The sequence below is a fragment of the Phodopus roborovskii genome, unplaced genomic scaffold, assembly GCF_943737965.1.
Source record: "Phodopus roborovskii unplaced genomic scaffold, PHOROB, whole genome shotgun sequence".
NCBI classification, from domain to species: domain Eukaryota; kingdom Metazoa; phylum Chordata; class Mammalia; order Rodentia; family Cricetidae; genus Phodopus; species Phodopus roborovskii.
In genome coordinates, this window is record NW_026126485.1 from 2,898,809 (window position 1) to 2,926,687 (window position 27,879).

Here is a 27,879-nt window from a genome sequence, read left to right on the forward strand (position 1 = left end):
AAGTTCTTGTCAGTTTTTCATGTTTCCCTCCCTAGATCTTGTATTTTGGATTCCTGCTGTCTTATAATGAGTGACATTTTGCCATTAGATGTCATTGGTAGAAGAGTTGAAGTTAATGAAGAATTTGCAACAGTGCGCTTTTGTGGTGCTGTTCCTCCTGTGGCAGGTAAGCTATAACACTATGTGTAAACCTTTGAGTCAAGTCTATATAAACCTCTGTAGTGCTTTATCATACCAGTTTTGAACTGGATGTGATGGCACACACCTTTAATCCCAGCACTCAGAGTCAGAGGCAGGTGGATCTCTTGAGTTCTAGGTCAGCCTGATCTACATGGCAAATTCCAAGCCACCTGGAAGAGTAGCTAGTGTTTTTGACTGCTAAACCATCTCTCTAGCCCCATGTCTTAAATTCAATATATAAGCTAGATTCACCTTCAACTTGAGGTGGACTTCCTGTCTCTCCAGTGCTGGGATTACTGATTTAAGCACCAAAGGATTCTAGCTTCCTTTTAGAGGTCATATGATAGAATTTTATTCCTTTACTTTTTGCCATCAGAATTCTTTTTTTTAAATTATTTATTTTTGTTTCATGTGCATTGGTGTTTTGCCTACATGAATATCTGTGTGAGGATTCAGGATCCCCTGGAACTGAAGTTACTGACAGTTGTAAGCTGCTATGTGGGTGCTGGGAATTGAACCAGGGTCCTCAGGGAGAGCATTCAGTGCTCTTAACCACTGAGCCATCTGTCCAAGCATCAGAATTCTTGATTGATTTTAGAGATGGGTTTCCAAATAAAGAATGTCTGTGTTGAGCAAGTTCCAGGAGAGGCTTCAAAGTTACACAGAGAAACCCTGCTCTCCTCCCACCCCCCAAACAAAATCTTTGTTGTGGCCTCACCGTTTCCTGTTGCTATATTCTTTTTTCTTGAAAATAGAGAAGTGTTAATATTTTAAGATTGTTTTAGCTTTATTTACCTAATGCAAGGGTTAACATTATGAGCTGAGTATTTGCCTAAGTTTTATATATATAACATTTTCTAATTGTACTTTATTGGTATTTGTTTGTTTGTTTGACTTTGGTTTTTTGAGACAAGGTTTCTCTGTATATCTCTGATTGTCTTGGACTCTTTCTGTAGACCAGGCTGGCCTCAAACTCAGAGACTCACTTGCCTCTGCTGAGTATTATGATTAAAGGCATGCTCCACCTGTGGTTTTGTTTTTGAGACAAGTTCTCACTGTCTGTCCCAGGCTGATCTCATATTCTTGGTGTCCAGCTTCAGACTCTTGAGTGCTGGGATTATAAGATGTACCATCACACCCAGCTAGCATTGTTTGTTGCAGGTTTTTAAAGTTTGCTTATTTTTTTAAGCTTCATTAAGGTACCACACCTTGACTCAGTGTGGTAAGGTGCTAAATCCCTATCTATGTCATGGACAGCACTCTTCTTTAGCTTTCAGATCTTGTTACTGTTTTTTAACTTTATCCTCCTACCAGTACTGACAGGAGTGTGTGAGTGTTTAAGTGTGGCACCTGACATACTTTCCTGTTGTGGAATGCTTTCCTCTTGAACAGTCAGCTGAGACCAGTACAAGATTGGGCCTATGGGGACATGGGGGAGGGGGCATTGCCCTAGGCTATACTTCTTCCTGAGAGTAGAAGCTTTGCAGTAGAAGCTGGAGTTGGTATGGCTGGCTTTCAATGGCTCCTGCTCCTGTAAGTCACCCCAGTTAAACTTATTGGTTCCCCAGGTAGACCAGGATGGAGTGTTTCTTTGATTGTTGTCGGTGCCTATGTGGGGTGAACAGACCCTACAAGAGGGAAGTCAGTGAAATATGTTCTCGGAGATGGCAGAAACAGCTAAAGTGGTGCTTACCCAGCCACACAGCAACCAACCACAAGCTTCTGGGTTCTAAACCAGAGAGCTAGTAAGAGAGAGAAAGAACTAAATTTATCAACCAGACAAAACATTTATTGAAACCTTATGTCACACCAGTCATTGTCTTTGGTAGACATGAGATTGTGTTTAGACCAGAGATTGTAAGAATTTCAAGTAAGTAGTGTGAGCATTAAGTATTTGGGGAGCTTATTGTAATTTACTTGTTACTGGAAGGCAGCCCTGCTTAAAATTTGTAGCAAATTTTATCACAAACAATTTGATAATTTCTAATTTTCTTTTCTACTGAGGGCTAAACCCAGGACCTTAGACATGCTAGGCAGGTGCTCTGCCACTGAGCCATGTCCTCAGTTCTTTAATATTTTTTAACTTTCTCATTCTTTGTGTCTTTCACATCATGCATCTCTCCCATTCATCTCCCCATCCCTTCATATTTTCCCTTGCAACCTCCCTCTCCCCAAAATAAAATTTAAGTGAAAACGTAAGAAAGATCTCCTCATGGAAGCTGTAGTGAGTCACATAGTATATCCTTTTATCCATAGATCTTTACTTGCTAGTATTCATTATAGTTTCTGTTACACTGTTGATACTGAGACTCCTGGATATCCTGTTGTTGTCATGTGTTGTGGAGATCCTGCAGCTTTGGATCTGCAGGATCATACCCTTCATGTTTCCTCTCAGATTATAGATGGGGTGGATGTTGGGGCAAGCCAATTCATAACCCTGGTTCTGGGCCTGGGTAATTGCAGGGTTGGTCAGCCTGCCAGCTCTCCCTGGTCCTCACCACCAGGGTGAGCTCTCCAGCATTGCCCCACTAGTTCATCCTATGTAGCAATGAGCAAGGGGTGGAGCCCTTTCTGCTTTCATGCCCTCAGGGTTGGCTCACTCATACCTATACCACCAGGGCCAGCTCTACTCTACTGCCTAGGTGAGGTGCAGGGACCACTCTCCTGAGTGCTGCAGCTGGTGAGGGGCAGGAACATCTCACCCAATTTTATGACCTCAGGGCTAGCTCTCCCAATTGCCATAAGGTGGGGGCATCTCTCCCTTGCCCACACCACCACATGGCAGATGATGGGTGGGGCCTGATCTTTGATGCTCATGTTCTCAGCTGGGTTCACCTACACCACTGTCAATATGGTCAGCTCTACTGTGCTGCCCAGGTAGGTTGCAGTGCCTGCTTTCCCCAAGTGCTGCCTCTCAAGTTCTGGGATTAAAGGCCACCACCACCATCACGGTTTGTTGTAGATCTTTTAAAGACACAGGTTGTAGATTACAAAAGCACAGAGACATTGGGGTATTCTAGACCTGAGACTGCCTAGTATGTTGTTCAAACCAGCCTCCTTCATAGCTTTGTTTAGGCTAACCTTGCAATATCGGATTCCAACCATTAGAATAGTGAAACTTAATTTTGGCTGTGAGCTGTTGGCTACATTTGGAGGCTCTGAGAAGGTGTGCCCTCTTTGAGCATTGTAGAGATATAGTTGAGAATCTTTCATCACATGAGTATAGTTAGGTATCTTTCAAAATAGTTATCTTAGGACTTTGTGCAAGGAAGCCAGAGTCAAAGCAGCAACAAAGCCAATAATTCTGGCAATATCCATCCTTGTGCTTTAGTACAATGGGTAAAGGAATGGCACGTGAATGTCTGCAGTGTCCAGTAGTCAGGCTAGCCCTGTGATGAGATGGGCCCTGTAGTTACAGATAGTGTAATTGGAGTAGCTCCTAGCCTATTGGTAAGGTCACTTACCTGGTGATACCTCTGTCAAACTCAATTAAATAGTCTACTTATCCAACAACTTTAACCTCCTAGCCTTGAAGATGGAACCCAAGGCTTCATGTATACTAGCGTCCTTTAGTTTGGCTTTAATGCTCAGCAGTCAATCCAATTATAATATGGCCTTTTGTGTTAGTATATAAGGTAGAAATACACTGATCATATGGACTCATTTTATACATAGGCTTTGTAAGCATGGGGGGGGAGATTTTTTTTATATATTTCTCACTTTTTTTAAAAAAAAAAAACACTGTTGGCCAAAAAAAAAAAAAAAAAGAAGGAGGAAAAAAAAAAGAAAAAAAAAAAAAGAAGGAAGAGAGAGAAACAAGATGGAGAGTCTGGAGAAAGCAGTATCCACCAGCTCCCCGGTAAGAGAAATACATAGGTCAGCAGAAATGGGTTAATACTTAAGACAGAGCCAGCCGAAAAAAACAAGTAACCAGGCCAACAGCATTGTATCAAATACAGAGTCTCAGTGTGTTATTTGGGGCTGGCTTGGTGACAGAACAAGAGCCGGCGGCGGGTAGAAAAACCCATTCTCCTTACAAGCTTCTTTTTAAGACTAGTTTATTTTGTCTGTGTAAATACATGCGTGTGAGCACCCATGTCCAACTTGGCTGGTGGTGTTTCTCTACTTCCACCATGTAAGTCCCAGGGATTCAACACAGGCTTAGTGGTAAGCATCCTGATCTACCAACTGGCCAGCCCTAGACATGTCTGGCTCCTAGACTTCATTTTTTAGAGCAGTTTAAAGTCCACAGCAGAACTGAGGGGAAAGATTGGTAAGCTCCTGCATACTTCTTAATTATATGTGCACAACCCCTTTGAGTGTTACTTTGTTATGGAATATTAGTTTAAGATGTGTTAAGATTTGTTTGTTTTGTGGAACATTTGTTTAATGAGGCAAAGATGTGTTACATTATTTTATGTTGCATTTGTTTAACTCTAAAACTGTGTTATTTTGCCTGTCTAAAACACCTGATTTGTCTAATAAAGAGCTGAATGGTCACTAGCTGGGTAGGCAGGGCTGGCAAGCAGAGAGAATAATTGGGAAGAGAAACCTAGGGGGAAAAAAGAATGGGAGGAGTTGAAAAAGGAGAGAACTGGGCCGTTGGCCATGCATGTCTTTAATCCCAGTGCAGAGGCAGGCAGATCTTATGAGTTCAAGGCCAGCCTTTCAACCTGTGTGTGATGCAGCTTCTGTTACAAATTGTATTTGCTTGAAGGAGAATAGAGTGTCCCTCTCATCTTTTATCACTCATTTCTTTTTTTCTTTTTGTTTTGCTAGGAGTCTGGCTAGGAGTCGAATGGGACAATCCTGAGAGAGGAAAGCATGATGGCAGCCATGAAGGTACTATGTATTTTAAATGCAGGTAAATATTTCTTATGAATTGGCAAGGTCATAATTAATCATTAAATAATAGGACTGGAGAAGAAGTTGGATCTGGAATGGTTTGAAAAGGTACTTCAGCCTGGTGGTGCATGTCTTTAATCCCAGCACTCAGGAGGCAGAGGCAGGTAGATAGACTCATATGTGTAGAGGCCAGAGAAGTGTTGTCTTTTGCTTCTTGCTGAACTTTCCCTCCTTCCCTTCCTCCTTTCTCCCTCTCCTCCCTTCCTCCCTCTCTCCCTCTCCTCCCTGCCTCCCTCTTCTCCCTTCCCTCCCTCTTCTCCCTTCCTCCTTCCCTCCCTTCCTCCCTTTCTTTCTTGTTTGGTTTTAGTTTTTCAAGGCAGGGTTTCTCTGTGTAGCTTTGGAGCCTGTCCTGGAACTCAATCTGTAGACCAGGCTGTCCTTGAACTCACAGACATCCGCCTGCCTCTGCCTGCAGAATGCTTGGGCTAAAGGTGTGTGCCACTACCTCCCAGCCCTGCTGAATTTTCTTGAGATAGTGCCTCTTACCTAGAGCTCACTGTTTTGTGTAGATTGGCTGGCAGGCAAACACATGAACCACCTAGCTCTGCCACACGCCCTATTATAATATTGGGATTATAGTTTATGTGGCTGTGCGTGGTGCTGGGGATACTAGCTGTAATGTTTTCACAGCAGTACTCTTACCCACAGAGCCATCTCCCATCCCACTTCCTTTTTGTTTTAGTCATGTTGTAGAGGCTGACCTCTAACCTGCTGTATAGCTAAGGCTGGTTTTGAACTTGAGGTCCTCCTGCCTCTACCTCTCAAGTTCTAGGATGATATGTGAACACTGTCATGCCTTGACTAGTCCTTGGCTTCTTCTTTCTTTTTTTGGACTGGAACTCACTGTGTTGAACAGGCTGGCCTTGAACCCACAGAGATCTATCTTCTGCCTCCTGAGTGCTGGAATTAAAGACCACTATACCTTTTTTTGGTTTCCTTGTATATGTCAGAAGCTGTGAAGTTTTCTGGGGTTCTGAACAGTAGGGAACAGTGGGATGAGGATACTTATGAGTTGCTCCATCTTCCTCCTGGGTTCAGAATTTTGTTTCACTGCAGCATCTTTACATTAATTTAGAATATTAGTGATTTCCATCTAAATCACTGTATCTTCTCGAGATTTGTTACTGATGAGCATTCATTTGGCTAGAAACCTGCTGGGAATGTTTCAAGATTGAGATCTTTGATCTATAACAGGTACAGGCTCTACTCCACAGCCCCTTGACACAATTCCACATTCTCCATCTGCCTACAACCAAAAGTGATAAATATCTCCCTTTGACTGACTCATTACCATTGCTATAAGAAGTATGAGTTGAGGCTAAATGCATGTAATCTCGAAACTACAGTAGAGGTGGAGGTAGAGGCAGGATGATCGTGAGTTCAAGGACTGAGTAGCAAAACAGTCTCAGAAAAGTCATAAGTATGTACGTATGCATGCACTAGCACAGAGGCTATAGGTCAGCATATGGTGTCTCCCTCTATTGCTTTCCACCTTGTATTTGGAGGCAGGATTACTGAACTTAGAGTTCATTTACTGGCTGGACTAGCAGGCTTGTAGTCCCCATGGATCTTTCTATTTCTATATTGGGGTTATAGGTATGTGTCACCAGTGGCTAGCCTTTATGTGGATGCTGGGGGCCTTAACTCATGTTACCCAGCTAATATCTCCCCAGTCCCCTATTTGTGATTTGCAGTTTTTTTTCCTCCTCTATCATCACCTTAAATACATATTTTCTTTCTTTCCCCTTCTCTCTTCTTTTCTTTTTTTCCCCAGAAGGTTTCACTGTATAGCCTTGGCTAACCTGGAACTTGCTATATAGATTAGAATGGCCTTTAACTTGAACTCACAGAGACATACCTACCTGTCTCTGCTTCCTGAGTGCTGGGATAGAAGAAATATATCATCACATCTGGCAAAATGTCCCGTTTCTTAAATTCTAGCTTAGTTTTTAAAAACTTTTTTTTTAATTATTTATTTTTATTTTATGTACCATGGTGTTTTGCCTGCATGTATATCTATCTGTGTGAGGGTGTTGGATTTCCTGGAACTAGAGTTAGAGACAGTTTTAAGCACCATGTGGGTGCTAAGAACTGAACCTTGGTCATCTGTAAGAGCAGCCAATGCTGTAATTGCTGAGTCATCTCTCCAGCTTGCAGTTTTTTTGTTTTTTTTTTAATTTAGATCACAGTATTTGAAAAAAAAATTATACTTTTTCTTTAATGGTTTTTCAAGGCAGGGTTTCTCTAAGTCCTGCCTGTCCTGGAACTCATTTTATAGACCAGGCTGGCCTTGAACTCTCTGAGATCCACCTGCCTCTGTCTCCCAAGAGCTGGGATTAAAGGCATGAACCACCACGGCCCAGAAAGATTTCGTATTTCTAATTCCAGTACTTTACTGTAAACATTAGCATTTTAATTTAAATTTTTGTTTGTTTGTATTTCTCTGTATTGTTTTGAAACCTGTCCTGGAACTATCTCTGTAGACCTGGCTGACCTTGAACTGAGCTGGGATTAAAGGCGTGGTCTACCAATGCCTGGTTTAATTTACATTTTTTAATTTCAAAAGTTATTGTGTATGCACATGGTGTGTGTGTGGCGTCTGTACCACTGTGCATGTGTGGAAGTTGGAGAACAACTTTACGGAGTCAGTCTTTCTTCCAGCTTTACATGCGTCCTGGTGTTGAACTGAGGTTACCAGGTTGGCACAAGAAGCACTTACTGGCACACTGAACCCTTTGGCTTACCTAACAATTTGTCTTTTCTCTTTCTCTCTCATCCTCATCCCATCCCCTGCCTTTAGCATTTCTTAAAAAAAAAAAAAAAAAAAAAAAAACCTTTTCAACATTTATTTATAAAAAGAAAAATTTTCTTAGCTTTTTCTAAAACCAAGTTTTCATTCAACCTTAGATTCTACAGTTTTATGCAGTTTATGTTAGGTCAGTTTTTATTTCCCACCTCCCCTATTCTGAATCATTCTGGGAGGCATAAAATACTATTTAAAAAGTAGTAAGCAAGAAGCTGGAAAAATGGCTTAGTCTTGCAGAAGACCTATGTTCAGTTTCTCACACCCATACATGGCTCACAACTGCCCTTAACTCCAGTTCCGGGGATTCTGGTGCCCTCTTCTGGCTTCATTGACCACTGCACACATGTGATGCACATACATACATGCAGGCAAAACACTCATACATAAAAAAAATAAAAACATTAATTAAAGTAATTAAAAGTAGTAAATAACTAACTCTTACAATTCCAGCACTGGAGAGGCTGAGTTAGGAGGGTCTTTACAAGTTCAGTATTAGTGTGAGATATGTAGGGAGTTTAAGGCCAGCCTGTGTTACAGAGGGAGACTGTCTGAAAAACACAGAAAACAAAATATGTATTAACAAAGCAACTATGTGAATTAAATATAGTAATTTCTGGGCATAATGGCACATGCCCATTATCTTACTGTTCTGGAGGCTAAAGCAGAAGTGTAGAAAATTCAGTGTGGGCATGTAAAATAACTCAGCTGGTAAAGGCACTTGCTGCTAAGCTAGATGACCAGAATTAGATCCCTGGGACACAGTTAAAGGAGAAAACTGTCTTCTTACCTTCCTTCACATACGTGCCGTGGCGCTCATATGCTCACATAGATATGTAGATATTTAAGTTTCTTTTGTTTAAAGTTCAAGGCCCTTAATGAGACCCTGTAGATATGGATCATAGAATGTTTGTATAATATGTGTAGGGCCTTGAGTTCAAACCCCAGTAACATACCTCTATTAAAAGTAGTTTTAAAAGTCTTATAATAGTCATTACTTTTGGGGGCCTTATTTAATTTATTTATTTATATTTGCTTTTCAAGACAGGGTTTCTCTGGGTACCTTTGGCTATCCGGGAACTTGCTCTGTAGACCATTCTGGCCTCAAACTCAACAGAACTCTGCCTGCCTCTGGAATGCTAGAATTAAAGACATGTGCCATCACTACCTGGCCATATTAATATCTCTTGATTAAATAATATAAAGTGGTATCTAATAATGTAAGAAATTATTCTTTTTTTTTTGAGACAAGGTCTTACTATGTAGCCTTGTCTGGTCTGGAACCTGCCTTAGCCTCCCATTATCTAGAATTGACAGGCCTCTGTCACCATGCTCATTGCCAGATGATATTTATATAGTAATTTCTCTCCCTTCTCAGGCACCCAACAGGAGGCTCCTTTGTTCGTCCAAACAAAGCTAATTTTGGAGTAGACTTTCTTACTGCCCTTAAGAAGCGTTACACATTAGAAGATGGATCTGATGAGGATGGAAAATCATGTTCCCTAATAGTTGGAAGTAAACAAGTGGAAACTGTTGGTTTTGACAGTATTACAAAGAAGCAGAGGTAAGAACTGATGTTGGCAGCCTGGCTTTTAGTCACTAGACCAGGATTAAAGTTCTCATTGTGTGGTGATCCTTGCAACTTTCCTTCCATGTTGGTTCATCTTCACATAGTGGCTTGAAATGTGGAGAACACAAGCACTGATTATTTGGGGAAATTAAAACCCTCGTTTAGCTGAATGTGGTTTATTCATACTGGTAACCCTAAATTTGGGAGGTGGAGGTAGGAGAATCAGGAGTCAGTGATCATCCTTGGTTATGCAGTTCTCAGGGATACTAAGTTGGTAGCACCTAAGTTAGGTTGTTAATACCTAAGTCATCATGAAGTTGTTTGGTCCTAACCACACACAAAATTGGAGCTAGGAAATGTCACTGAAACTCTCTGAGCCTGTTGAACAAGTGTAAGGGCCTCTGCCTAGAGCCTGTTTCTGATGATTGTAATCACCTTTGCCATGCATTTAACTTGTGTTTATACCTCAATGTGGTCAATTTTCTGTTTTTACAAATATTAATTAAAATAAGCAGTTGTGTGTTAAGCAGTGTTTTGAGACATTCATAAATACTAACTCACTAAGTCATTGTTGTGTTTTTAAAATTATAGCAGAGTATACGTAGTAATGGTTTAGCAGTGTCAACTCTAGTCATTGTGTAAACCAGTCCCCAGATATTCCCATCATTCCAATCTAAAATTCCATCCCCTATAATCACTAATTCCCTATCTCGACTTCTTCCAGCCCTTTTCTTTCTATCTGCCACTTTATCTGTTCTGGGATCACCAGGTGGGATCCTTGTGCTATATTTATCCCTGTGTCTGTCTGATCATTTTGATTAGAGTAACATCTTCAAGCTCTCTCCATTTATGGATTGTCAGAATTTCTTCCCTCTTAAGGCCAAACACTGCATGTCAAATGTGATGTCACATTTGGTTCATCTGTTCTGGACACTTGGGCTGTTTCTACCTTTTGGTTATTATGTGAATAAAGCGGCTACAATTAAAATGAATGCAACAGCATTTTACCAGTATGAAGTCTAGAGGCACCAAGAGTTTAATCAACTTGCCTAGAACCACAGGAGGTGGTAGAAATGGGCCTTGAAGCCTAGCTATGGATTGTGAGTGCCAGGACATTGGCTCTTCTGACAGGTAGAGGACACAAATCCTGCATATGTGGAAATAGCTGAGAGCTCTCACACACAAAGCTTTAGACATTTTCCTAGAGAGGCTTTGTTTCAGTCTGTTTCAGTGGGCAGGAGATGCTCAATAGTGTCACTTCAGCTTTTTAGGGAACAGCCAACTGTCAGAAGAATGAGGAACCTCATTGGGGTCTAGTATAACACTAAGTTTGAAGACAAGTGTCTGAGTGTCACTGATATGGAATCTCATTGCTTCACAACATTCTTTAGAGGAAAGAAGTCACAGGAGGATCTGTATAGCAGAGTGTCACTTACATTACTTCATGGTAGATAATCAAACAGTGGAGGCACAGAGTTGGTCAGGATGAAGTGCATGGCAGCTATGGCTGGAGAGTTTGCTGAGAATGAGGGAGAGCAAGGTGTGTTGGAGAGGGGCATTGTCTACAGCTGCCTCTAATCTATGATGCTTCATTTCATTATCCTTTGTAATACTTTGCTTCTTAATTTATGTGGTAGGTAGTGCATTTGTTACATTTTTAGTATTTTGTGTAAGGTTTTAAAGGACCAGTGGGTAACATATGGTTTATATGTACATATGAACTGTTTTTTATGCAGCCAACTGAGAGCATTGCAAGACATTTCCCTGTGGAAGTGTGCTGTGAGTTGTGCTGGGGAACAAGGAAGAATTGCTGAAGCCTGCCCCAGTATCCTTTTCATTGCCAGCTCATTCCTGAAGCCATTGGTTGTGTGCCTTTGTTAAGGCATACAGCTCAGTTAAGTACATTCCCAAACATTCTCAGACACTTTTGCCTGCAAGTAAAGCCAATGAGTGTAAAAATTTTTATTATGCTTTAATACAGTTTTCTGGTGCTGGGGAGGAGGCTTTTTATTTATTTTTTTAAGATAGAGTATTAATTATCTCATGGAAGGCCTCACCCTCTCTGGGGAACAGAAAGGGGATGGGCTGGGGTTTGGTGGGGTGATAGGGGAGGATGGGAGGGTGGGGGAACTGGGATTGACATGTAAAACAACCTTGTTTCACATTTAAATAAAAAAAAAAAAGGAAAAAAAAATAAAAAAAAAAAAAGAAATAAAATTTAGAAAGAAAAAAAAAAAAAGAAAAAAAATATAAGAGTCTTACTTGGCAGTTCATGGTAGCTTTGAATTCACTATGAACCTGAGGGTGGCCCTGAACTCATGTTAGTTCTCCTATCTCAGCTTTGCCCAAGTGCTGGTATTACATACAGTATGAATCACCATGCTTAGCTCTCAGAGTGGGCCCCTAGCAAAGGGATAGACTTGGTTAAAATTTCCTCTGTTGTATTGATCTCTGGTCATTCCTCAGTATGGGCAGGGGATGCCCAGGGTTCCATCAGTTGTCTTTCCAGTGTGAAGAAAGCTATCCAGTAAGGCTGAGAGCTGACTGGAGGTGGGCACATGTATTAGGTTGGTAGGTTTGGGTATGACTGTATATGTCTGCCTTTCTTCCTTGCCCTGTGCTCCTCATGAAGTTCCCCCGCCTGTTTCCTCCTGAGACTGATTCATTTCCAGCCAAAGCCCTGGAGTGGTAAAACAGGCTCTCCATGTTTGTGGGTATTTTGTTGTTGTTGTTGTACGTTTCTGATATAGTGTCTCACGCTGTAGCTCAGGCTGGCCTTGAAATTGCTTCAGCCCCTCTGCCCCAGCCTTCCTAGTACTGAGATGATTCATCTGAGTTGCCACAACTGCCCTGTCTCCATGTTTCATGTATGTTTGATGTTCCTACTTGTATCGTGGGATGCATAAAATCGGACTTTTGATGGGGACTGACAGGTTGATTGTTCCCTGCTTCTCTATATAAGACATAGTTGTGCTTTGGAATTTCTAAGGTGGAAAAGGTGAATCAGCAGCTGGGTGTGGAGTGCACGCCTGTTATCCTGGTATTAAACAAGACAGGAGAATCATGGATTTAAGGGAATTTGTATCCTCATAGTGAGTTAAGGCCACCCTGGGCTACAAGAGAGCCTATCTCAAAATTAAATAAATAAATTAATTGAAGGTTCAGCTGTGGGTTTCTTCCTCCTTGGGTGAATGCATCCTGTCTCTTTATGAAAGGCCCCTTCTCTCAGCAGAGTGCTTGTGTGTCTTCAGCTTCTCTTGGAGACTCTGCTGGGGCACAACTGGACCCCAACATGCTTCTCCCTTCCCCTATTGCTCTCATCTTTCCCTTTTCCCTGCTCTTCCCAGGGGCTCATTTAACACCTGTTTCTGTCTAATGTCTATCTCAAAAACATGTCCCACAGTGAGACCTCTCCAGCCCACTTCAGTAATCTTTTCAAAGATTTATTATGTATATAGTGCTCTGCCTGTATGTCTGCCTGCAGGCCAGAAGAGGACACCGAATCTCATTACAGATGGTGTGAGACACCATGTGGTTGCTGGGAATTGAACTCAGGACCTCTGGAAGAGCAGCCAGTGCTCTTAACCACTGTGCCATCTTTCTAGCCCGCCTTAATATTTTTTTGAATTTATTTTTTGCATTCCAATCCCAGTTCTCCCTCCTCTCCTCCTAATCCTCCCACTGCCCCCCCATCCTGTCTGCTCCTCAGAGAGGGTAAGGCCTCCCCCACCCCAACTATATCTAGGTTGAGCAAGATATCTCTCCATATAAAATGGGCTCCACTAAGTCAGTTTGTGCATTAGGGTTAGATCTTGGGCCCACTGCCAGCGGCCTCATATATTGCCCCAGCTGCACCATTCTCACCTATGTTCAGGGAATCCTTGCATGTTTCTGAGTTGTCAGACTGGAGTCAATGATCGCTCACTAGCTCAGGTCAACTGATTCTTGTGGGTTTGTCTATCATGGTCTTGACTCCTTTGTTCATATTATCACTTCCTCCTCACTTTGATTGTACTCCAGGAGCTCGGACCAATGGTTAGTTGTGGATTTCTGCATCTGCTTCCATCTGTTTCTGAAAGAGGGTTCTAGCTTCTCTGGGGTTGTGGATTGTAGGCTATAGGCTGGGTACCTTTTGCTTTATATCTGGTATTTACTTATGAGTGAGTACATACTATATCTATTTTTCTGGGTCTGGGTTACCTCATACAGGATTTTTTTTTTCTAGTTCTGTCCATTTGCCTGCAAATTTTAGGATGTCATTGTTTCTTACTACTGTGTAGTACTCCATTGTGTAAATGTACCACATTGTACGATAATTTCTACATCCAGCAAACAGCAGTACCATGTGTTTGACCAACTCTATTTCTGTTTTCCTTACTTCCTATGTTTGGCAAATACTGCTGGTTCTGCTTTCAGCCTGAGGTACTCAGCCTGATACTTCCTTCTCCTGTCATGCTGAGGTGCGATCCAAGCCTATAGTGGGGCTGTACTGGCCAGTTTTATGTCAACTTGATGTAAGCTAGAGTCATCTGAGAGGATGGAACCTCAATTGGAAAAATGCTCCATAAGATCAGTCTGTAGGAAGGCCTATAGGGCATTTTCTTAGTGGTTGATGGGCAAGGGCCCACCCCGTTGTGGGTAGTGTTCACCCCTGTGCCCTGGGTTCTGTAAGAAAGCAGGCTGAACAAGCCATTAGCAAGCCAGTAAGCAGCCCTCCTCCATGGCCTCTGCATCAGCTCCTGCCTCTAGGTTCCCACACAGTTCTTGCTTTGGCTTTCTTCAGTGGACTATGGTTCAGAATATGTAAGACAAATAAACCCTTTCTTCCCCAAGTTGCTTTTGGTCATGGTGTTTTATCACAGCAATAGTAACCCTAACTAAGACAGGGTACCATTTGTTTCTTTTGTTTCCCTATAGTCCTTAGCTCAACTTGATAGCAGAGTGACTTTCCTGAGACCCAGGTCATGTCCTATTAGTCTGTTCAAGCCTCTCCAGTATTTCCATTTCTGTCAGACTAGTAGGCTTGGAAGCAGCCTGGATGTCTTTCATGATGTAGTCTGGCCATCGAGGCCTAGGATGGTGGTTTTCAACTTATAGGTTGTGACCCCTTTGGCAAACCTGTCTTCTAAAATATTTACCTTATGGTTCATAACAGTAGCAAAATTACAGTTATGAAATAGCAGCAAAAATAATTTCATGGTTGGGGTCACCACAACATGAGGAAATGTATTGAAGTCACAGCATTAGGAAGGTTGGCCCTTGATAAATAACAATTTGTAGAGTAACCACAGTAACACCCACACTTAATAGGTGGTAATGTTAGGCCTTCCATTAGCTGGTCTGGGACTGTGTTACACTCTGAGCCGCTTGAGAACATGGATATTGATCATGCATGTGTGATGGTCCCAGAGCCTTGTTCTAAATTTGTGGTCCTGAACCACAGATATTGCAGGCTTTGAGTTCTCAGGTGGTTTTCAGCCTCTGTCTTGCCTGTGTTACTGCCACCCATGTGTTCTCTTCTAGGCCGGTGCTGTTTAGTTCTGTGGGTTTGGGACTGGTGCTCTGGAGAGAGGGGTGGCTGTGTGCACAGTCGTACATGCATGTGGCTTTAAGGCAGTGCTGAAGGCAAGGCCTGTTGGTTGTCACCTGATGCTGCACAGTGTATCAGCTGCTATCTGTCACTGTCTTTTTTTTTTTTTTTTTTTAGTCAATCCTGCAGAAATTTGATTATGACACTTGATTCTCCTTTGGTTATAGATGCTTGTCTCACATTTTACATGAAAATGAGTATTTTAGCTTTTGAATGAACCAGGATAATAGTGTTTCTTTTAGTTTTTCAATGTTAGAGTTGGAGCTCAGGACTTTGGACATATAGAGAAGCATTCCACCATTGTTCTATATATCCAGTCTAACGGATAATTTAAAAGATAAAAATACTTGAGTTCCTGAAAAAAAAATTCAGACCAGACAGTGAGAATTTTAAAATCACCACTCCAGTCAGGCAGTGGTAGTGCACACCTTTAATCCCAACGTTTGGGAGGCAGGGGCAGGGCGATCTCTGAGTTCAGTGTCAGCCTGGTCTATAGAGTGAGTTCCAAGGTTGCACAGAGAAACCCTGTCTTAAGAACAAAACAAATAAAATCTCCATTTCTGAATTAGAATGCTACTAATTCTGTCTTTGGGGAGTCTTTTGGAAATTACTTTTTCTTAAAATATGCCTTTAGATATTCGAGTTGTAAATTTGTCCAAAAACTTGTTGTCGTCTTGGGATGAAGTGATTCTTATTGCAGAGCAGCTCAATAACCTGGAGTCTCTGGATCTCAGGTATGGACTCTACACTGCCTTCTCTGACAGCTGAATGGACTTTGCTGAAAGTTCATTTAAGGGCAGTTTTCAAATGGTCCCTTGAAGTTTATGAATAAGGAATATATCTGTGTGCTGATCAGCTGGGTGGGAGTAGATATTCATAGCTTATAAGTCTGACCATGAAAGAGAGACTATGGTACGTGTGGTCTCAGCAGAGGAGAGGGGTTAATGCTGAACATACTTGTTTATTTGAAATCGCTGTTTAATTCTTTAGGAATAAGTAGTTTATTGGGACATTGCGTAATGTAGATTTAATAAAGATTTTTAACTTCTCAGCTTACTCAGGTTATATTTTCGGAGGCCTTCCCAAATATTTGATTAGTTTAATCTCTCAACCTCACTTTCCAAGGGCTCAACTAGGCTAGTACATTCCTCCTTCCTCCCCTTCCTTCTGAATATGCTGGGAACCAAGCCCAGGTTTTTGTGCTTCATATGCTCTCTACTACTGAACACACCCCAGCCCTTATCGCATTCATTCCTAAGTGCTTCACATAGGCAGGTAAGCCTTACTAGGCCAAAACAGGTGCAATAGAGAGGCAGTCAAGCTTGAAGGCACCTCTTATAGAGCACATGAGTATAATTTAATCCACTTCTCCTCTTCTGGAATATGGGAGCCCAAGTCAACTTCACTTGTATGAGGAAACCTGAAGCTTCACCCCTCTCAAATCTTCAGGTTAAACCCCAGACTGTTGAAGTCACAGTGTTGAACCTGCCATGTAGGAGTATGTACTTCATATCTCCTTTTTCTTTTCAGTGAAAATAAACTGCAGTTTCCCTGTGACTCACCAACTCCAACTGGAACATTTTCTAATCTGAAGATTTTAGTCCTAAATAAAATGGGAATAACATGGGCTGAGGTAATTATATTTGCTTTATTACACAGTAATAAATGACTACAATTTTTGCTTTAAAAGGGAATTGAAGACTAACTGGTTTCATTTCAGTCACTCTTTTATTCAAACAATAGAAAAGAGTAGATCTGGTAATCCATGTTCTTTCTCAGCCTGTCCCTGTTTCTTAGCTCCTTTGTATTGCTCTGCAGTCTTGAACATGGATGCTCACAGTGACATGTACCAAATATGTGTGGTTTTAAAAGCCATAATACTGGCTCCTCCAGGTTCCCTGCAGATGTTGTTAGGGCAGAGCATGAAGTGAAGAGTCTCTTCTTCCCGTATACAGATTTGTCCTCACAATCTACTGTCCTGGTATGGTTGGCTCATGAGTAGCCACATGTGTCCTTGGCATGGTGGCATTTGGTACATCTTTTTCTGGGCCCCCGATTTTGGCAGATTTCCTTCCCTCTTCTGTTGCACACCCATACTGAGACAGAAAAGCCCTTAGCAATTGGATTGGGGGGGGGTGGCAGTGAGGCTCAAGGGAATAAATTTAAGAACTGATGAGATATTTATGTGCTCAGCATATCCTTATGTGTCCAAGTGGTATCGGAACTAAAAAGGTGAGTACCACATCCTGTCCTAGACTTAGACCACTAGCCAGTTGGGGTGTCCATTAGCATTCCCAGCTCCTTTTGAGTACTTCCCAAGTTGGGTGCTGATTCAGCTGCTGGGTTAACAGTGTCAGAAAAATGTCTTCCTGTAGTCTTTCAATATGATCCTTCATCCTCCTGCACCACCACTTGGTGCTTACATGACCTGTTCACAAGGAATAGAGTTCCTGTGGTGATGTGGCTGAACATGGCCAGGGACAGCAGAGGCTGCCAGACACTGAGTTCAGTTTCCTTTTCAGGTGCTGCGCTGTGCCCCTTCATGGCCAGTCCTTGAGGAACTTTACCTCAAATCTAACAATATCTCCATTTCAGAAAGGTAATGTGCTTTGCTTCAGTGATTGTATTGCTATTCAGTTATTTTGAATAAAATCTCAGTTAAGTCCAGCATTAACTTTTAGGAAAGTTTGCAGACATTCATTATAGTAGTACTTACTCCTTTCTCATTGTATTACAGATTAGATTGTCAACTGAAATGTTATTCAAACCAAAAGAAACTCATCATAAACATCCGAATTAAATATTTGAATATTAGTGTTGTATTAATATCTTGAATTCTCAGAAACAACCAAAGTAGATATTAGAATTTATTAGTTTTGCACACATGTATTCTCTGATTTTTGGGGGAGTACAGGCTTTTTTTCACCCCATGGTTTGAAACAGGGCCATCCTGGGCACCTTAGTAAGATCCTGTCTCATAAACCAAGGGCTAAGGGATGAGTGGTAGCATGCTTGCCTAGCATGTGCAAAGGCCCTGGGTCATGTGTATGAGTATTTGCCTTGAATGGATCTATATACCACAAATGTGCAATGCTCAAGAAGGCACTGGTGTCTGCTCCTCTAGGACTGGAGTGAGAGGGTTTAATTTGCCATTTGGGTGCTGGGGATTGAATGTCAGTTTTCTGGAAGAGCAGCCATTGTTCTGAACCACTGAACCATCCCTCTAGCTCCTAAGTTCATTCTTTAGCATTGCAAAAATTTTAAAGTAAATGATGAATTTTCTCTTTTTATAATTTATTATTCTGTGTATGTGGTGTTTTATGTGTGAATAGAGGGGGGTATGGGTAAAGGACAACCTTTGGGGCTCTGTCTTTCCATTGTAAGCCCCAGGGATTGAATTCAAGTTGGCAGACTTGTGCAGCAAGCACTATTATTCACTGAGCAATCCTGTTAGACCTATTTGTGTTGAGACAAGGTCTCAAAGTTGGCCTCCAACTAGTTATGTATCAAGTATGAGCTTCAGCTTCTGATCTGCCTCTACCTCCCACTGCTGTGAAGACAGGTGTGGATGGCTGTGCCTGGCAAATGAAGGATCTTTCATTGGTAGTATCTGCTTAAGGCTATTGTACTATAGTGTATGAACTCATGTTCTCCTAAATAAATATATGGTTTTATCTTCCTTTAGAAAAATAGTATTTTCTCTTTTTAAAAATTGTGTTATATGTCTTTGTTAGTATATGCTGGTAACTGAGGAAGCCAGAAGAGGGTATCATGTTTCCTGGAGCTAGCAGTTGAATGAAAGCTGCTTGACATGGGTGCTAAGAACAGAACTTGCAAGAGCAGCAAATGCTCTCAGATACTAAATTATATTTTTAGGCCCTCATTTCCCTCTTTTAAAATTGTTTTGGTTTATTTATTTAGACTGTGATTGAGTGTGTACATGTATGTGGGGGTCAGAGAATAATTTGTGAGATCAGTTCTCTCCTTTTATCATGTGGGTTTTGGGGATAGAATGAAAGTCATCAGGCTTGGTGGCAAGTTCCTTTACCAACTGAAGTCATCTCTCTGACCCCATCTCCCTTTTTTAGGCAACATTTTTAAATACGTATGTGAACAAAAGTCTAGGATGGGGAAATTTTTGAGTTAGTTCAGGCTATAAAGATTGTATTGTATAGAATGGTTTAATTTGTGGAGGCAAGTGCAGCCATTTTTCTTCCATTATCAAAGGCAGGATAGGGACCCTGACTCTGCCAGCATTTCAACAGAGCATCCCTTCGGTTAGCCTTTTTTGGGGGGGCCAAATCCATCTTTAACCCTTTGTAACACCTGGTACAAGAGATTAGTCCATATTGAAAAATTGTACTTTCCATATAGGCCAATGAATGTCCTGCAGAAGATGAGGTTACTAAACCTTTCCTCTAACCCAGCCATTGATGAAAGCCAGCTGTGCCTCATAGCATACCTACCCAGGTAATCCCTTAAAGCTTGCCTGTTTGAAGATCCATATCATTTTCTTTTCTTTCTTTCTTTTCTTTTCTTTCTTTCTTTCTTTCTTTTTTGTTTTTGTTTCCCTTTTTGATTTTCAAGACAGGGCTTCTCTGTGTAACACCTCTGGCTGTTCTGGAACTCACTTGTAGTCCGACCTAGCCTTGAACTCAAAAAACTCTCATCAGCCTCTGCTTTCTGAGTGCTGGGATTAAAAGTGTGTGCCACCACCGCCTGTCGATCCATATCATTTTTAGTGAATGAACTGTCATATGTTAAATATATCTTCTGAATAGATAAAAAAAAATTATATAGTTCCTAAACTGGGCAAGTCCCTTGGAGAATTTCAACTTGAACTCATCTAAAGAATGTACTTGTCCCTCATGTGCTATGTGAACTAGGTATCAGGTAATCTGTAGCTGCAAACTTGGTCCTAGTGGTGACACCTACATCTACATTTGTCTTGGGGAAGTGAAACCATGTACCTCTTTTGAGACCCACTTAGCACCTGACAAAATAGGAGGTAGTACTCCATAATCTTAGAGGGCCATGTGGGAGCACAAATCAGTGTCAACTTTCCTTCTAGACCTTGTGTTCACAATACGATGGAAACCCAAGGAGGAGGAAAAGACTTGCTAGTCTAGTCTAGTGTCCTATGTAATTAAATCTAACATTTTAATTTCAGATTAGAACACCTACTCATTTCTGACATTGGACTTTCTTCTATACATTTTCCAGATGCTGGAATTGGTAAATAAGATTAGTAATGTTCTTCCTTCCTATGTTAGCTGTTTCTTTTACTCCTACTGTTTCATTTTTATTGTTTTAGGGTGCAAAACATCCATGTTCCCGTCTTTGCAGTACCTCGTAGTCAATGACAACCAAATCTCAGAAGTAAGAGCTGCCCCAGTGTGTAGGGCACAATACTACTTTGTCTCTGTTTGCACACAAAGTTTGAAGGTTCCTTCTGTCAAAAAAGTTAAACTAGGGGCTTAGAAAGATGGCAACTTAGAACTATTTATAACTCCAGTTCTAGGAGACCAATGCCCTGTTTCTGGCTTCCTTGCTTACTGCACACATATACACAGACCAGACAGACATGCAGACAAAACATCCATACACATAAAATAAAAACAGATCTTAAAAAAAACATTAAACCAAAAGCAAAGTGCTTCCTCAGGGTGAAACTTATAGGGTTAGAGTTATTTATACAGACGTAGAATATCACTGAATTCACATGGGTGGGTGTTAGTGTCGTGCACCTTTGTACCTCAGGTGAGAGCTAGGCAGTTTTACTGTTATGTGCTAGGCCAAGTAATCTGAAATGTGTTCTAACACATGTTGCTTTTGCTTTTTGTTGCTTTAGTGGTCATTTATCAATGAGCTAGATAAATTACAGAGCCTACAGGCTCTGTCCTGTACTAGAAACCCCCTGTGTGAAAGAGACAAAGCAGAAGAGATCATCATTGCCAAGATCGGTCAGCTGAAGACCCTGAACAGGTGTCAGGTGAGCACTAGGACCCTAACCATGCTCTTTGGTTTCTTTCTGGAGAGCAAGCCTCTCAGCTTCTGTACTCAGCATCCCTTCTGCTTCAGCCATCAGAGTAGCTAGGACTACAGGTGTACCATGGCACTAGGTTTACATTTTATTTTTATTTTTTTAGACTAGACAAAACTGTAAGACAAATTACATTCAGCTGTTATAAAGTGAAGACCAGGTGCATTTTGTTTACTGGGATTCTTTGCCAAGTCCTTGGAGGGAAGAGGGTTATACTTAGGTCAGTGCCAGATCAGTGTTACTTTGCTGCCTGAACAACAAAGACCATTTAAGGAGTGATGGGGGACTAGTAGGTACTTTATCCTGTGTCCTTGTAAAGAAGGCAGAACACAGGCCCAGAACATGTCTCTTATCTCTTTGTTCCTCCCAAGAGTGAGGCTTTGAGGCCTAGGCACACTCAGAATTTTCCTAAAGGAAGCCAGCTGTTCTAGCCCATACCAAGAAAGATGAACCCAGGCACATGGTGCAGATATTATGATGAAAATTACAAAATGGGGGATGGAATGCTGGAGATGGCACAGTGGGTAAGAGCATTTATTGCCTTTGCAGAGAACCCACAACCCACAGATTCACAGCATCTGTAACTCCAGTTCCCAGGGATCTGATGCCCTCTTCTGGCCTCCTCAGATACTACAGGCATACTATACTGCAATACATAAATGCAGCAAAAATACAAAGTTAATCTTTTTTTAAAAAGAAAACTAAAAAACCGAGAATTTAAAGAACTAAATTACATTTATTTGTTTGCGGGGAGAGAGGGTCGTGTACTAGTGGGCATATGAAGATCAGAAGACAACTTGGCAGAAGTTTGTTTTCAATTTTTAACACGAGGATCTCAGGGATTAAACAAGGGTCATTAGGCTCTACAGAAAGTGCTTCAACTGCTGGCCATCTTGCTGGCCCTGGGTATTAGTTTTGTAAAAGAATGTGAAAGTTCTTGGGGATGTAAGTAAGTTTTAAGGGTTATATAATGACTAGTCTTTCTTGAATTAAAATTTACCTTGAAATGTTTTTTTGAGACAAGGGTCTCTAGCTCAGGCTGGCTTTGAACTCCATGCAGGATTACTGGTAGGAACCACAACACCCAGTTTGGAATTGTTGAATAAACTTGAGTTGTGTTAGAAAAGGAAGGTATAGAATGGTTGGGGATTTAGCTCAGGTTAAAGGGCAAGAACTGTATTGTCTGTGCTAGAGCACCAGAGGGAGAACTGGGTAAAAACATGAGCAGCTCACTGGAAGATGACATATTTCGATTTCATATCAACACAGATTCTTCCAGAAGAAAGGCGTGGAGCTGAGCTTGATTACCGAAAAACCTTTGGAAATGAATGGAGAAGAGCTGGTGGACACCCGGATCCAGACAAAAACAGGCCAAATGCAGAGTTTCTTTCAGCCCATCCTAGATACCAGCTTCTGTGCCACAGTACGTCCAGGTAGCCCATGGGGACTCCAGCTGGAACAGGGCCCTAATGTGTTAGTTCAAGAAGACTCAGTGTTTCCTGCTTTGGGGGTTACCTGTTCCCTTTTAGGAGGGGCTATGGGCACTTTCCTGGTACCACATCAGCGAGTTGAAAACAGACAGTAAATTGGAAGTGTTCCCCCAGAGACCCTCAGTTTCTGGTGGTGGGTAGCCCCTTTGCAAAGGTTGCTGCTACTCCAGGTCATGGAAGTGCTGGTGTTTTTAATGCTCCCAGCACGGCAAGTTCACACATAAACTGTATTGTTCTTCCCAAGTCCTATCCTGAGGTCTGGGCCTGTGTTATTTGGTACTTGGTGTTCAGTTCCTTTAGCACACTCGATAGCTGGGCCTCAGGCTTTGAAGCACAGGATTGGGCATTATGTCCCAATATACTTCTCACTTTGTTTTGATATCATCATTTCATAATTCCATGGTTCACTTTTAGGCTGTTTTTCTTTTCACATATTTTCAATGCAAGCAGCTAACTGAATAAATGCTTCAGCTGGAACATTATCTTAGGAAGACAAGCTGCCTGTGGGAATTACTTTCAAATTACTCCATTAGCTGGCCCAATTTCCTGGCTGCTCTAGGTAAATTCTGAGTCACTTGAGGGCAGGAAAGGGAAGGTTCTAAGCAGCTGGCAGGTTCATGTAGTTCAGCTTCTTAGTGGCAAGTGTGTACAAAGAAACCAATACCACTTGACCAAGGGCAGCAGAGGATAGGAGTTCAGCCTTTTCTGCAGTTTCACTTACCTTTAGCCCACCTAAACCCCAAACATTAAGTGGAACGTTCCAGAAATCAAAAACTCATTGTTTTAATTGCATACCATTCTGAGCTGTGTGGTGTACAACACTGCCTTTGCCTAGCATTCCATGCCACATGTGCTGGCTGCCCTGAGTCATTCAGAAACTCAGCATATAGACCACTAAGATTTTGAGAGCATGGGGAGTGTAGTCAGGCCACTGTTAGAACAAGCATGGAACATACAGTCACATAGAAGATGATCTTCCTTGGGAGTGGCTATTTATCTCTCCTAACCATCCAAAAAGCAGTTCTGCAGGAGGAGGCCAATCACAATATAATTTGACCAGTGATGCTGGATTGATCTTGGGAGAGGCTCTGGTCACACTAACATTGTTTCTCTACAATGGCCTCTAGCTTATTATTTATCCCTTTTTATTTAACAAACAGAATATGGTGCACCTGAGGATGAGGAACTCAAAATACAGCAGCCATTCATGCTCAAGAATCAGCTACTAAGTAAGAATCCTTTCATACACCTGCTTTATACTGGGGTCTTAGGTGTGAAGTATATGGTGATGACCTGCTTGATAAGGGTGAAGTACGTTTGTTCTCTTAGGGCAGGGGTTCTCAACCTTCCTAATGCTGCAACCTATTAATACACTTCCTCATGTTATGATGACCCATCCAACCATAAAACTATTTCATTGCTACTTCATAACTAATTTTGCTACTGTTATGAATCATAATGTTAATATCTGTTTTCTGATGGTTTTAGGCAAAGGCAAACCCTGTGAAAGGCTCATTCAAGGCAACAGCCTCCCCCAGATTGAGAACCAGTCTTAGGGAGTAATAATCTCAGACTCACCCAGTTTGTGTTAGGCATTCTGACCACTCCCATGCTGCAGACTCTCTGAATAGCCTTCTAGGTGTAGAAGAGAGAAGAGTAGTGAAGCACGCTGTAATGTGCAATCCTGTGGTGTGTCCTTCATATAGAACCTAGCTAAACTGTTAGGAAGTAGTATGGAGGGAAGGAAAAGGTGATAGAATGCTGGTTCTGCTGTTTGAGATATGATCTTGTTATACAAACCGAGGCTGCCTTGTACTCATTATTCTCTTCTATAGCCTCCCCAGTTCTGGGATGACCATGATGATACCTTTTTGACTTTTTGCTTTTTGTTTTGAGACATCTCATAGCTAGCATGTGTTGTTTAGGGTGAACTTGAATTTGTGATAATCCTACCACAGCCTTTCAAAATGGTATTATAGCCTGGAATTACAGGTGTGCACCATCACAGCTAGCTTCATGGAAATAAGAGATTTTGAACACCATTAAGACCCATTTATGAGGATTGAGCCAAGTTATGCCAAACTGCTGTATTATCTGATGGTTTCTTGATCTGCATGTTTTTTACTTACTGGAGGTCTTGTGTATACAAAACATGAGCTCTACCTCAGAGGTATAATAGTTCTGTGGAATACCTGCTATGGTTGTTATTAATTTTTTTCCTTTTTCCTTAAAGCACTGAAGATAAAATGCTCAAACCAACATGAACAGAAAGTATTAGAAAAACAGTTGCCAGGTAAGAGCATGCCTGTCTCTGCTGTTCAAGTACCTTTGAAGCACTGGCTTAGGCTAGAGCTAGGTGGAGTGTGTTAGCTTTTAGTTTCTATAGACTTCAGAACTTAGATGTTTTCATTAGTGCTTAATCTAAAACATATCAAGTCTCCAGTCTGCCATCAGCTTATCTGGAAAACGGTTTTATTAAAATTTGTACGCTCCCCTGCCTTTGGTGGTGGGGTTTCTTTTTGTTTTGAGACAGGTCTTACTGTGTTACTCTGGCTAGCCTTGAACTCAGATACCTGTCTCCCAAGTGCTTAGGTAAAAGGCTTTGCCACCACACCTGTGCCATGTGATGGCATATCCAGCCACAGGTGTAAGGACTCAAACACTTGGCCCCTTAAAGGAATTACTTCCCACGCCTATGTATTTAAGCTCCCAGACTGATTGTCTCCGGCTTTTCTGAGACGATTTCCTGATCAAAGGAAAGTCAGTGCTTTTAAACAACTTGGGGGAGAGTATTTTTCAGGATCCTTTAAAAAACATTTGAACTACTAGAAACTGAGTGAATATTAGGGAAATAAATGCTTTTGGGTAAATATAATTGACCTTGCACTCAGAAGAATCAGCCTATTATTTTAGCATTACACAATTCTGTAAATTCTTAAGATTAACTTGAGCCACAGCTAAACACTGGGTTAGATTTAAAGCCAGGGGCACTTGAAGAAACACAAGTTTGACTCCAGTAAATATATTTCTCTATTTGCCTACCAGTGCAGTGAATTCATTGATTTTCACATCCTTGTTCATTAGACAAAATAAGCTTGCCTGTGATATCGCTCTTGGAAGGCTAGTTGCACTCAAAAGAATATTTTCCTGAATAACCATCCATTTAGGGTCAGTCCACCACCCCTCCCTTTTAAATTACTGTGGCATGTAACGACAAATTAACAGTGTGTATTAACTTTTTTTCTTGTTGCTCAGAAGAAATCCTCAACATAAGCAATGTAAGGATGTTAATGTCAGGAAAGACAATTGTGGGAATGTGGCAGCAGTCACATCATTTCCATATTATAGAAGCAAAGCTATGCTGACAACTCAACCTGCTTTCTCCTCTTCCTGTCCTTATTCAGTCTGGGACCCAGCCTACTCTAGACACAGCAAGTTTGATCAGGCACATTCAGGGTAGTATGGCTGTCAAAGTGGGTCACAAACAAGAAAAGGCTAGTTTTATTCTAAAATAGAGAAGATTTATTATCACAAGTTGCATAAAAACACAGCTTTTATAAAAAACGATTTTTATAGAAAAATAATTGACTACATTGTGATATTTGTGGGACCACCACACTATTGCTGTACTTTCAGCTAAAGCTTCAGAGAAACTTGTATTCTTAATCAAAATATCATTATGTACCACAACCTGTCTTTGGAAAGAAGTTCGTAGTGTGTTCTGAATAAATCAGAGCATTTGTTTTCTGAGTTATCTTCCCACACCTGGTCATATGTGTGCACATCCTGATGGTGACTGGATGCTCGTGCTGGGAGGGACCTCATCAACCACTTAAGTCTATGCTCTCTTCTAGAGGGAAAATAAGGCTGAGAGGTGTCCTCAAGGCCCCACTCATAGGATCTTCAGCAACCCATTAGAAAATTATCACAAAGGCTTATATTTTTCCTCCTTAGTGAGACGATTATTTCTGGTTACTCAGATTGAGGAAGAAATAGTAAATGCTATTGAAGTAGTATGACACAGCTCTGTCAAGACCACCTGGGTCAAACATTGGCTCCATTTCTCAGTTTGCCGAAAAAATCAACTGGTAAAATGACTCAAGCCTTCATCACTTAGTATCTTAGGTAAACTGATGCTAAGAAAGGAAAAATCATGCTGTCTCGCCTGAGCTGTTTCTACACATAGTCATCATTTGAGAGAAATGGATTTTCCTTTTCTTTGATAGATTCCATGACAATCCAAAAGGTAAAGGGACTACTGTCACGTCTTCTCAAAGTTCCTGTGTCAGAACTTCTGTTGTCCTATGAGAGTCCCAAGGTAAGTTGCTAAGCAAAAACACAAACTAAGCTAAGCTTAGATTTCCACAGTACCATGAGCCATACATAACAGATTCTAAATGGAGGCAGCATTTAGACTTCTCAAGCTACCTGACATTGGAGGGCAACATGTGTAACATTCATCTTCAGATCTGTCTTACTCACTCCTCCCCACTTTGTTCTAATTTTAGATGCCAGGCAGAGAAATTGAGCTTGAAAATGACCTACAGTCATTACAGTTTTATTCTGTGGAGAATGGAGATTGTCTACTAGTGAGATGGTAACAATCCGACTGGTTGTATATACCAGAAACAAAAACTTTGCCTTCACAAAGGATGTATGTTTTGTTGGAAAAGGACCAATTGGAAAAGGACCATTTGGTTGTATATTAATAGACTAATAAAGGCTTTGATTACTAGTGACTTTTCTACTTGTGTTTTCACAGTTTACTGCATTCCATTATGTGAAAATGTAAATATGGAATAGAAACAGTAGTCTAAATCTGAGTAGAGTTAACATCTGCTATGGGCTGCTTAACTGTTTGAAAAGTTTACTGCAGTGATTTGGTTGGTCATTCTGTCCCTTAAACTGGGGAAACACATCCACAACATACTTTCCCCTATACTATACCTACACTGACGCTATCTTCCACATATTACCACCACCTTAAGCTTAGGTAAACATCAGGCAAGGCAGAGTGCCTTCCCTACTTCCCTGTGACACTGAACCCTGAGGTGTTTACTTTTACTCATACTCAACAAAAAGTTTCGTGAGAGTGCTAGGCTGAGACATTCAGGATTTACATTAAATGGTAAAACATGGCACTTATGTAAAAAAAAAAAAAAAAAAAAAAAAATCTTTAAAAGCAAGATCACAAACTTAAGATTACAGTATTTCCTTTTCAAGGCCAGTTTGCCCATGTCAGAGATCCACAAACTGGTATTTCCAGCAACCCAGACTTTGGTATGTGTGGCCCCAGCA

General features: G+C 41.2%; 1 protein-coding gene across 2 annotated transcripts; it reads left to right on the plus strand.

Moving 5' to 3' along the window:
- Positions 1 to 27,316, plus strand: Tbce (tubulin folding cofactor E). Of its 2 annotated transcripts, XM_051194734.1 has the most exons (16): positions 1 to 166; positions 4,960 to 5,044; positions 9,267 to 9,452; positions 11,195 to 11,283; positions 15,683 to 15,782; positions 16,579 to 16,681; positions 17,571 to 17,647; positions 19,423 to 19,518; positions 20,219 to 20,283; positions 20,363 to 20,427; positions 20,900 to 21,040; positions 22,361 to 22,514; positions 23,742 to 23,810; positions 24,815 to 24,874; positions 26,808 to 26,899; positions 27,090 to 27,316. In XM_051194734.1, exons 1-16 carry the CDS (start codon positions 67 to 69, stop codon positions 27,180 to 27,182), a joined length of 1,575 nt encoding a protein of 524 aa, XP_051050691.1. In that variant the 5' UTR covers positions 1 to 66; the 3' UTR covers positions 27,183 to 27,316. The 2 variants fall into 2 exon arrangements, 1 of the variants encoding a protein (XP_051050691.1); XR_007835146.1 differs by lacking the exon at positions 27,090 to 27,316 and having other exon boundaries at positions 22,361 to 22,524; positions 26,808 to 26,897.
- The last annotated feature ends 563 nt before the right edge of the window (positions 27,317 to 27,879 follow it).